Raw genomic sequence first — 12,476 nt, forward strand, 5'->3', positions numbered from 1 at the left:
AAGCATGGGCACTAATTTCTATGGAAGGTCTTACCTGCTTTTCTCAAACGCAGGTGTATGGTCCTGATATTGTGTAGAGGATATAATGTAAACGCAGTGTATTTAAGTGTTGTCAAGAGAACAGATTATCAACCCTTTGTAATCTCTAGTAACCAGCATTCTGGAACTAGCTAGTAATCTTTTAATATAGACCGCTTGAAGTGTATACATGTTGTTCTCCTTTAATACTGAGCATTTGAAGATGTACCAATAAGATAAGGTGTTTAGATTTTCCTTTTCATTTTTCTACAGATAACAAAATAATGAACAATCAAGATGCCATAGAAAAGGCAGTCACTAGGGGGCAGTGTCTCTATAAGATCTCAAGTTATACCAGCTATCCAATGCATGACTTCTACAGGTAATGTGACCAAATACTAGATCCTTTTTACTTTGTGTGAGAGCCACAAGGTATACGGATTATGTAAATGTACAGGCCTATTGAAATATTTGGTAATTCCTGAAACTTTACTGTTACATGACTTGACCACCACATTTTCTTACACCGTGCTAAGATTAATTATACACTTAAGCTTCTTGGACTTTTAAGAAGCGTATGCATGAAGAATATGGTAAAAGGATTGATAATAGTCAGGCACTGCCCGGGGAGGGGGGTGCCTCGACTGTGGGGACTGAGATTGTTTGCCAATGATGTCCCTGGGTCTGTCCTACTATGGCTCTGCAAACTGGGCCAAGTACAACCCCCTCTGCACTTAATTCTGAAGGTGAGCAGTCTCTCTTCTCAGGGAGATAGTGTGGGGGTGCTAGAGTTTAGAGCTCAACAGACCTAATATAATGAATGTCCAGCACAGTGCTTGCTTTTGTACGAAAGAAAATACAACAATCACAGAGGTGACCATAATACTACACTGCAACATAAGTAATTAGCAAGTCTGGGTCCTTTCACCCACCCTGATTCTTCAGCACCTCCTCGCTTAGATCTACCCAAGTTACATTGTCTCCCCTTCATCCCATCTGATCCACCGCCCACCCCAACCGCTTTTGCTCCAAGGAAAATCAGGAGTAGTATTAATTTGGCTCTTGTACAATCTCAATCTCCTATAGTTCAAAATATGCACTCAGTGTTTATCTTACCCTTTCATGGCCATAAGAGTTCAGTCCTAGTGGAAGTTGCACAGAACTGGGCGATCTCAGTTGCTAACTGGCGGCCTGGGTGCATGCAGTGTGTCTGCTCAGCTTTCTTCTTGCAGTTAGTGTGCTAGGTCCCAGGTGGTCTAGGACCCAGCTGTGGTGACTTGGATGGTTGTGGTCCCAGCCGCAACAGGTGCAGTCCGTAGCTTGGTGATCGACAGTTCTAAAGTGGTAGAGTCTCCACTAGATCCTGGGTAAGTGCTATTAAAGTGGGGGAGGTCCTGTGAAATCAGCAGCTTTAGCCCATATTCAGGCTGCCCGTTCTGCAGATGCTACCCCATCTGGGACTTCAGTAATTGTGAAGCTGCAACTGCGCTCAGGCCTTCAGTAGTTTTGCAATCTTGGCCCTGACTAGCCTTTTCGTAATCAAGAACCGTAATGAATGTCTGCAGGCCCAACGGCATCAAGGTCCTTCCAGATTACTCTCAGCCAGTCTGCTTCTTCCTAGACATCTAACGGGGACATGATGGACCTCAGTTTTTTCTGAAGTTTCCCTCCACCTACAGTGCAAGGTAAGCACCTTCCTTCAGCAGACATGAAGTCTTGACACAACTCCTCCAGCAGGAAATCAAGATTTCAAGTGATGACTCTCTCATCGATGTGAGGCTGGCGGTCAGGCAGACACCAGCTCTTGGTTGTAAGCAGCCCAAGAACGCTGAGGAGAACTCGCTAGTTTGAGGGTGACACTTTTATACACAATTTACAGAGCTGTGTGAGTTAGTTCTTCTTTCGAGTGTCCATCCTAAGTTGTTCTTGTTGTGTAGTGAGGTTTCATGCAGCAGGCCCCACTAGGAGTATCTTATGGCACACACAGAGGCACAAAGAGCAATGAAGTTTCGGTGCCTGGCTGTCATCCTCCCAGCAGAAGAATTAAATAATGGAAAGGCAAAAGAGTAGGCATCACCTAGAGTCTTCCTCACGTTTCTTAACAGTCTACAGCTCCACCTCTACCATCCACCACAAGGCAGTGCTCAGAGACTAATCAAAAGCTCCTTGCTTACCAAAAGGTCTCATAGAATATCTAGAGGAGTCCTGGCTCGCCTCCCCTTGCTTGTGTCTGGGTCTCCTTCCTCCAGCTGCAGGTAATGTAAGCAGTGCACTTCCACTGTCTGGAAGCACATTCCCCAACCTCCATCTATTGCTACACCAGGCCAGTGGTATCCTGAATAGATCCCTCTGGCCTCATTACTCTACATTCACACACCATGCATATGCTACATTGGCTAAACACAGCCACATCTGACACGCACTTGAGATGTCGCTGGGCAAACAAAGAAGCAAATGGTTACATGGGGGTGGGCAAGTAGGGGCCTCAACCTTGGTGATCTAAATAGAAAATGTGTAGTGATGCTATTCATTTTCGGCACCACCTATGTTCAAAACCCCCGACAGGCACAATAGTCTGTCAATGAGGGCACGCACGGTGCACCGTCACAGGACAAGTCCAGGTCCTCTCATAGGGGTAGACCTAGGCCTCTGTTATGGGTATGTGTACAGCACACTATCACTCACGAGGGCATCCTGCTGCTCAGCAGGTATATGCCTAGCCCCGCCTATGGTACTTGAATAGGCAGGTCTTCAGCATCTTGCAACAGAATGGAGACTGGAGGCCATTCCACTCTTTAGGAGTGATGTAAGAACGCCTGTCATCCTGATCTGATTCTTAGTATGCATGGGATGTGTGCGAGTAGGAGTCCTGTGGATCAGAGATGTCTAGGTGGTTGGTAGAAGGACATGAGACTGTTCAGGAAGGTGGGGCCTAAGTTGTGTAGTGTCTTGAATGTGTGTGAGGAGTTTGAAATGAGTGCATTTGTGTATTGTGAGTCAGTGGATCGCCGTGAAGTGCGGTGTAATGGGAGTTCCGTGTGGGAGGTTAAAGAGAACTCTGGCTGCAGAGTTCTGGATGGTTTGTAGTCCTCTAGTGTGTTGCATGGTGATCCTGATGTAAAGGGTGTTTCTGTTGTCCAACTTGATAGTAACTAGGGCATTAGAGACCCCCCTTTTTTTTTTTGCTTGGGAGTCATTTGAAAATCTTCTGGGTTTGTAAGCAGGATGCAGTGACTGAGTTGACCTGTGCGGTCATGTCCAGTTTGCTTTTGATGAATATTCCAAGCTTCCTGGTGTGGGTCCGGGCTGTAGTTCAGTGTCGTCCGACCACTGTAGGAAAACACCCCTTTTTGTTATGGTATCACTACTTTTTTTGCCACTGGTACGGAGTCGGGACTACTGTATTCCACCGAGATCATTCGGAAACATGTGGACGACGGACAAACAGCGGCACTCATTTTGTTAGACCCAAGTGCCGCGTTTGATACGGTCGCCTACCATACCTTGCTGCAAGCAATGAAGAGAGGTGGTGTTGTTGATGGGGCTCTGAAATGGCTGGAATCTTTTCTGACCGAGCGCAGCTTCCAAGTTATGCAAGGAGCCCACTATTCGAGGAACATCAAGCTGATGCAGGGGGTGCCGCAGCGTTCTACCCTGAGTCCTACTTTGTTCAATCTTTGTCTCTTCTCCCCCCCCCCCCCCAGGCAAAAGTAGCGGATAAGTTTGGGATTAACGCCCTGACCTACGCCGATGACACTCAGCTAGTGGTCTCCCTGACTCAGGCCGGCCTGGTCTGATGCGGCCGTCAACTTTATGCAGTGCCTGCAAGAACTAGCCGAGTGGATGGAAAGAAATTGACAAAAGCTCAACGGTACTAAGACCGAGGTACTGATAATAGGGAAGGTTCCATCTGTCTGGACATCGGCATGGTGGCCCCAGACGTTGGGCCCTACCTCGACACCGTGTGAACAAGCAAAAAATCTTGGTGTATGGGTGGATAACAAACTGTCCTTCGACTATCCCACCAGGCGGGTGACAGAGGTGTGTTTTGGCATCCTACGAGGTCTATGGAAGACCCTAGATATTCTCCCCACTGCATCCAGAAACATCATGGTGCACGCCCTGGTGATCTTGCGCCTGGACTATTGCATTCTCCTGTATTTGGGCGCAACTGACAAGTGCATTCGGAGATTGCAGGTTATCCAGAATGCAGCGGCAAGCTTGTTCTTATGTTACCTAGGAGAGCGTCTGCTAAGAAAGCGCTGGCATCCCTTCACTGGCTTCCTATTAGGGAGAGAGTGAAGTTCAAGGCTATGTGTGTGAGCCACCGGATCCTACAGAAAAAGGGACCTGTGTACTTACACAACCTCCTTACTCCGTATGCACCTACTGGACTGCTGAGAGGGATGGTGCATATCCCTTAGATCAGGAGAGCTATGATGGGTGGCCGCTCGTTTCAATATGTGGCAGCCCGGTTGTGGAACACCCTTCCTCAGAAACTCAGACTGGAGGAATCAGAATCTCTTTTGTGAAGGTCTGAAGACCTTTCTATTCCCCGTAGGTTAATCTAGTGTGTTATTTGATTTTTTTTTTTTGTGACTTTGGTGCATGGCTGCCACCTTAGTGCGGGGACACACTGGGTCAGTGTAACCAGGCGCTCTATAAACTTAAATAACATAACATGTTTTTCAACTGATGTGCACCTGGTCTCTGCTAACCAGGGTCAGTGCTCTTTCCCTAAAACACGGTAAAATGTTCTAATTGACACACTTTGGCACCCATGTAAGTCTCTAGTAAGTGGTACTCCTGGTGTAGGGCATGATGTACCAAAGAGCCCTAAGGTCTGCAGCATATGTTATGCCACCCTAAGGGACCCCCATACAAATTGCATGCAGCCTGCCATTGCAAACTGAGTGTCATAGTGCAAACCCATGAGTGAAAACAAGACATAGCACATCCACTGTGTGTGCCATACCAAAGTCACTGCATGGAATATGTGTAAGTCACCTCCAAAGCAGGCCTTGTCTTGTAGCCCTAAGGCAGGGTGCATTATATTAAGTGTGAGGGCATATCTGCAAGAGCAAATATGCCTCTGTGCTGTCTAGTTCAATTATTAGATTGTACAAGTGAACAGGGACGCCATCTTAAGTATACATGTACTGGTCATTACAAGTTCCCCAGCTACATGATGGATTCACTGAAATTTATGGTGTTTGGTATCAAACACCTTGTCTTGATAAATCTGTACTGATGCCAGTAAAAGATTTATTATGACATGCACCTTAGAGGTGCCCCCTGAAAACCTACCACTATCAAGTGTGCTGGCTGACTGGTCTCGCCTAGCCTGTCACCACAGACATGTTTCTGACCCCACTGAGGCCAGAAACAATACCTTCTGCAGAGGCTTTGTTGCCTCCAGGAGGATGGCTAGTAATTTAGCATACCAATACCAGGGGCTTCAAAGCCTTTTATTTGCAACCCTGGCTTCCCCCAGACCAAGGAGATACCACCCCTGAGGCCCATTTGGTACCAGGACAGTTGGGCAATTAGCTATGCAAGTATCCATGGTAAACTACCAGGTTTGTCACCCCCCCCCGTCCTGCCCCCCCCTCCCCGCCCCCCCCCCTCCGGCCCCCCCCTCCTGCCCCCCCCCCTCCTGCCCCCCCCCCTCCTGCCCCCCCCTCCCTAGCTGGGTTGCCTGATGTGCTCCACCAAAGAAGAATTCCACAAACTGTTTTCGGTGGAATTAGGACTTCTGAGACAGGGTTATGACCACTCCCCACAGGAGTGTCAAGCAAGCGTGATGGGCCATCATCGACTGTGTCACTATAGGTGGTAGAATGATAGATGTCTTTGGCACTGTTGCTGAAGACTGTCGCCAACATCACCCTCCATGACAAGGCAAAGGTCTTGGATGATATCCTTATGGTTGTCAATGAAGGTTGACCCAGTTAACAATATTGTTGTCCACGACTGTGGCAAGATGGTGCTCGCCTTCCTGGAGTGTTTTGTTGAAGAATCTACAATTTCTTTCTGTGAAGAGGTGGCTACAGGTGCGTTAGTATTCAAATGCAGTTTGAGAAACTCTGAATTTTCTTTTTTGGTACTGCCTTCATGAAAGATCCTGGTGGAGGAGTTTTAATAGACTCTTCTCTAGACCGGGGACTATTCCACCATAGCAGGGAGGGTATTTCGGTTTCTCAAGTACCTACAGTGCAAGCCTCCTCTCCTGATTCTTCAGACACTTAGACAAATGTCACAAGGTGAAGGCTTCTGCTGTAGACTGTGGCAAAAACATTGCTCATGTGGACCATATGCATATATATTTTTTTGCCTGCAGTTGGGTCATGGCTTGAAACGAGATTTTCTCAGTCCGTCGTGATGAACGTTGGTGGCAAAGGAAAGGTCTTCCTGGTTCAGAAAGTTGAGCTTTCCCAGAAAATTTCCCTAAAAATTATTTGTACTTTTCTGAAAGCTGAAGATATGGCTGGCTCCAGGGTAGAATAGAAAAGTATCAGGATATGGTCACAAAGAAGTTAGAACGGAACTCTTCTTCGGGAATCTTACACATATGACATGCAGCCATCTGAGCATTGGGGGCCTTTGTGGGGATTAGGAGAGTTTAGCACTTGCACCTCATTGTCTGAAGTTTGGGTTGTTTCAAATTGAGGTGGAGGTACTACTAAACCAACATTGATGAGGCCTTTAGTCTTTAATTTTTCATGAGATTCCCAGCTTGAAAACTGGGAATGGATATATGAAAGATACAGTGTTGGGAAACTTGGTATTGCTAAGCATAAGGTAACACCAGTCTTTTAGCCAAAAGCCCTGGGGAATGATGACAAACTGGTGTGAAGAGCTCAACTTTTACATTTTGCCCAACTCTCTTTTGAATAAATGCGGTTTCCAACTATCAGTTCTCTGACAAATTCTTTTATTCCTAGAAACTGCTCTCTGATCATGTCTTGCCTCGACTACTGCAATGTAATTAACATTGTATGCCACAACAAAGTCTCATGTGTGTATGAAAGCAGATAGCCTATGTGTATCAATTCCTAGGCAATCACAACATAAGCATAGGGAACAAGTGTAGACTGGAGGACATAAAGGAGCACACTCTAAAATAAAACCATATACTGTTTAATAAACAATTATATTAAAATATAAATGAGATCATGATTCATATTGAACATAATACATGCATAAATAAATATACAGTGAAGGTCAAACCATAAAAACAAAATTACAAGGAAATCAGTTAAAAACAATTAGCAAGGAATGTGGCAATTAATGTATTCGACGCACGTTTCGGCGTTTAATAAAACGCCTTCTTCAGGAGCCACATTTCTGAAATACATAATAAACAACAAAAAGAAAATAAATAACAATTCATTATCTAATATGTAAACAAATTAAAACACAAAGTTCGAGGCATGTGGGCTGCTAAATTCATATCTAGTGCATAGATCGCCGCCTAGTGTTGGGTCCGGATGATTGCACATTGTTGTCCTGGAAGAGTCTTCGAAGTATCACGAGATAGGTGGCTCCTCCCCTGGACTACAGTGGGCATGGGCATCGACTCCATCCCCAGATTGTTTTTTTCCGCCATTGGGTTCGGATGTGATTTCGACGTCTCCGTGTCGGAATCGTAAAAGTCTCTTCTTAAGGCCAAAAGGCCTTCGTTACCTGCGTCGGTATTGTTCGCGTGCGGTCTCGAGCATCATCTGACTCTTCGGGTCGGAATTCTGCGGAGTCGAGTAACTCTTCGGACATCGAGGCCCTCTCGTCGCAGCAAGAGCCCGACGAACTTATCATGGAGCGGAGTCCGTTCAAGTTCTGCCCCGTCTGTGGATCCAAATATCCACATATCGACGTGCATCCAGTCTGTAATAAATGCCTCTCGCCGGACCACAACGAGGACAACTGCATGGCCTGCTCTAAGTTCAGGTCCAAGAAAACGCTCAAGCTTCGGCGCGCGGTGCGCCTTGAGGCCCAGCGAGCGGCTCCGGCACCCGACGATATATTCGACGACCCCGCAGAGGAAGGCCAAAGCCATCATCTTCAGATTTCACCCCCGTCGACGGAGGTCCAGGCCGATCCCGAAGAACACGTCGAAGGACTGGGCCAAGACCTTGTATACGTCGAGGAGGTAGGGGACGACAAAGAAGTTTATGGGGCCGCGGAAGATAGCTCAGAGGAAGAGCTATGCCCCAAAAGTTACATGACTCAGGCTCAGGTCACGGGATCGCCACTCGGCCTTACCCACGACCCTGCACCGCTATCCCCGGCCCCGCCTTCTGGCCCGGCCACGGCCACTCCAGCGGAGCCGCCATTGCGCGTATCGAAACCGAAACCTTCGGAATCGACTACACCAAAGATGGCCGACGTCCCGCCAAAAACGAAACCGAAACCTTCGGAATCGACAACACCTACAATGGCCGACGTCCCAACAAAAATTTCAAAGCCTGCTCCCTCATCGACTCCGTCGCCCTCCGAAGTCGAAGAAAACTGTCGAGTCGACAGCGCAGCAGAAGGTGGCCAAGGAGCCGTCCTCTAAGAAGGTTGTCCATCACGTCTCTAGCACGGTCGCTCCGGCACGTTCCACTAAGGCTGTTGACGCGGCTTCGGACAAAGCTGCGGCGCCCACAAGTAAACGCACAGTCGAATCGAAGTCAACTAAAAGCCATGATCCGAAGGCCGGAGGCACAACGCATCGGCACACGGATGCCGGGTCTGCGTCGGCGCCTAAGCCTACGACGGAGCCAGGGGCCGTTGGAGCAGAGGATTCGTCGGCAGCACACTCGTCAACACCAAGCGCCTCCGACGCTACCGAACATCGGGCGTCGGGTAACAAACCCTCCGCCTCGTTCACAAAACAGGTCACCGACTCCCTCAAACGTATTCGGGAGAAGACTTTTACGTCAACGGCTCCCACGCCGTCGGCTCCGAAACCTGTGGACACACCTGCAAAGACTTCGACCAAGCTTCTCTACACTCTGCCACCTAAGGTGGCACCAAAGGCGTTTGCACCCAGATCGGGGCCGACGAATGCCTCAGAAGACCAATCTGAGCATTACATCGATGCCGAAACAGGGAAATTGACCCTCTATAAAAGAAGGATCACTTCCCAACCATTGGAATCCTATGTCATTCCACTAAAAAAGAAGAGGGTGGCCCAGGACATTCCTGCCCTTGTTGAACCTATTCAGCCACCACCAAGGAGGAGTCCATCACCTTCCCCCAACCAGTCAGGGGGAGAGGATGATAACCAATATGACCAGTACAATTTCCCAGCTGCCAATGACCCTGATGGTCAACAGGACTCATGACGACACTGGTGACCAAGGAGGACATCAGGTGGCACAGGACCCACAGGGTTTTGGTGCACGTACATCACCAACTGAGGATTCAGCAGCATTTAATGCTTTGATAGAGAGGGCAGCTGCAAATCATGCTGTGGACATGCATGCTGACCCGGTGGAGGAAGATTTTTTGTTTGACACTTTCTCTGTCTCAGAAGGAACAGTTAAGACACTTCCTATGCTAAAAGGTGTCCTTAAGCATGCCCCAGAGATCTTTAAGGAACCTACCAGGGCGAGAGTGGTAAACCCACGTATCGAAAAGAAATACAGGCCAGCACCTGGTGACCCTGCATATATTCAGGGACAGTTGCCTCTGGATTCGCTGGTGGTCGCCAATGCCCGCAAGAGGGCAAACTCCCAAACTACGGGTGAAGCTCCTCCCCCAGACAAGGAGTCAAAAGTGCTTGAGGCATCGGGCAAAAGAGTTGCTGCGCAGGCTGCCAATATCTGGCGTATATCAAACACACAGGCACTATTGGCACGATACGATAGAGCGCATTACGACACCCTAGAACAGCTCCTTCAACACCTACCTGATGAGTTTAAGGAGGCAGCCGAAATGCTCATACAAGAGGGAAAGCTCATCTCAAACGCCGCAATAAAGTGTGCACTTGATGTGGCTGATACAGCGGCTAGGGCGATTAACACTAGCGTCATGTTAAGGCGACAGGCATGGCTTCGCATATCAGGATTTAAACCTGACATTCAAACAACAATACTCAACCAGCCCGTTAATCCTGACAGACTGTTTGGCCCAGATGTTGACACCACCCTCGAAAAAATTAAAAAGGACAATGAGACCGCTAAATCCATGGGGGCGCTCCAGTCTCAACAATTTAGGGGGAGCACTTTTCGTCGCTCAGGAGCACGTGGTGTTACCAGAGGACACTTGGGTCAACAGACACAATTCACGAAAGGTGGTGCACAATCCTCGTACCCCAAGCAGGGTAGAGGGGGTTACAGAGGTAACAGTGCCAAGGGCATAGGCACAGGAAACAACAACTCCCGTTCCTCTGCCGCCAACAAACAGTGACTCTCTGTCACTGCCCCCCGACCATCCAACACCTGTCGGGGGGAGACTCCAGCAGTTCCTGCCAGTCTGGACATCCATCACCACAGACAGGTGGGTAAGACAGCTTATCCAGTACGGCTATTGTTTGGAGTTAACATCTACTCCACCCACCATTCCCCCCAGACAACGTCCTATGTCAGCAGAGCACTTGCACTTATTGCAGCAGGAAGTTGTGGTGATGCTGCAAAAAGGCGCAATCGAGCTCGTACCGGTGGAGGAGGAAGGCACAGGGGTCTATTCCCTGTACTTCCTTATCCCAAAAAAGGACGGATCCCTCAGGCCCATTCTGGATCTACGCCCCCTCAACCTGTATATACTGTCAGAACACTTTCACATGCTTACACTGCAGCAGATTCTTCCCCTGCTGAACCAAGGGGACTTCCTAGCAACCTTGGACCTCAAGGATGCTTATTTCCACATACCACTCCACCCATCGCACAGAAAATACCTCAGGTTTACCATTCAAAACAGGCACTATCAGTTCAAGGTCCTACCCTTCGGAGTGACCACTGCCCCCAGAGTATTTACAAAGTGTCTGGCGACAGTTGCGGCGCACCTCAGGAGGCAGAACATACATGTCTACCCTTACCTAGACGACTGGCTCGTTCAAGCAAAGTCGGAACGGCAGTGCGCCGCGGACATGTCCCACACCATTCACCTCCTCCACAGTCTGGGGTTCTCGCTAAACTACCCAAAGTCGCACCTTCAACCAGCCCATGTGCGGCAGTATCTCGGTGCGACAATAAATACCCTGACTGCTATGGCTCAGCCAAACCCGGTCAGGATCGACAACATTCAGTCGCTGATCCAGAGGTTCAGACCACAACACTCCCTACCAGCGAGAGTGTTCATGCAGTTGATAGGCATGATGGCCTCCTGCATCTTCATAGTCCCGCACGCAAGGTTGCACATGCGTCCACTCCAAGAATGCTTAGCGCATCAGTGGACACAGGCTCAGGGACAACTGACAGACCTAGTGTTGGTGACCGGTCGGGCATACAACTCTCTGCATTGGTGGAATCCACACAACCTTTGCAAGGGTCGAGCGTTCCAAGAGCCTGTGCCACAGATTATCCTAACAGCGGACGCATCTCTCCAAGGGTGGGGAGCTCATGTGCTCCACTACACGGTGCAGGGACTGTGGTCCACCCAGCAACAGAAGTTGCACATCAACTACCTGGAATTGATGGCAATCTTCATGGCGCTTAAGTCCTTCAAAGTACATCTGTGCAACAAGGTCGTGTTGATCCGGACGGACAACATGACAGCCATGTACTACATCCAGAAGCAGGGAGGTACTCACTCGCCACAGCTGTCTCATCTGGCTCAGAGCATGTGGAAGTGGGCTATTCAGAGGAACATTTTCCTCATGGCAGAACACCTCCCGGGCAAGGACAATCACATGGCGGATCTGCTCAGCAGATACAGCCATCAAATGCACGAGTGGGAGATACATCCATCAGTACTCCACCCGTACTTCCAGCAGTGGGGTCATCCAGAGATAGACCTGTTTGCCACACAGGAAAACGCAAAATGCCAAAGCTTTGCCGCCAGGTTCCCTCACCCGGAATCACAAGGGAATGCGATATAGATGAACTGGTCAGGCAGATTTGCGTACGCTTTTCCCCCAGCGCCTCTCGTTCCGCTGGTGGCAAAAAAGCTAAAGCAACACTCGATGACGCTCATCCTGGTTGCTCCAACGTGGGCACGCCAACCATGGTACACCACGTTTCTAGAACTTTCCGTGGTACCGCATCAAAGGCTGCATCTCTCCCCGAGCCTCTTGACGCAGAACCATGGCGACATTCAGCATCCAGATCCGCAACAGCTCAACCTGGCGATCTGGCTCCTGCGGTCCTAGAATTTGGCTACCTCAACCTGCCTCCGGAATGCATGGATATCATACGAGAGGCAAGAAAGCCGACTACCAGAGCTTGCTATGCAGCAAAATGGAAGCGGTTTGTCATTTACTGTACAGAACACGATATCAACCCGCTAGATGCATCCATTCCTAACATCATCTG

At 48.9% G+C, this 12,476-nt stretch overlaps 1 protein-coding gene across 2 annotated transcripts in view; it reads left to right on the forward strand.

Annotated features, from left to right (window-relative positions):
• Positions 1 to 12,476, forward strand: part of FBXO11 (F-box protein 11) — a 501,351-nt gene that overhangs the window by 475,464 nt on the left and 13,411 nt on the right. For both annotated transcript variants that reach the window (XM_078649648.1, XM_078649649.1), the window contains exon 21: positions 292 to 400. In XM_078649648.1, coding sequence (XP_078505774.1) covers positions 292 to 400 — 109 coding nt within the window. The remainder of the gene's footprint in view (positions 1 to 291; positions 401 to 12,476) is intronic.

This window comes from Lissotriton helveticus, chromosome 6 (assembly GCF_964261635.1).
Source record: "Lissotriton helveticus chromosome 6, aLisHel1.1, whole genome shotgun sequence".
NCBI lineage: Eukaryota > Metazoa > Chordata > Amphibia > Caudata > Salamandridae > Lissotriton > Lissotriton helveticus.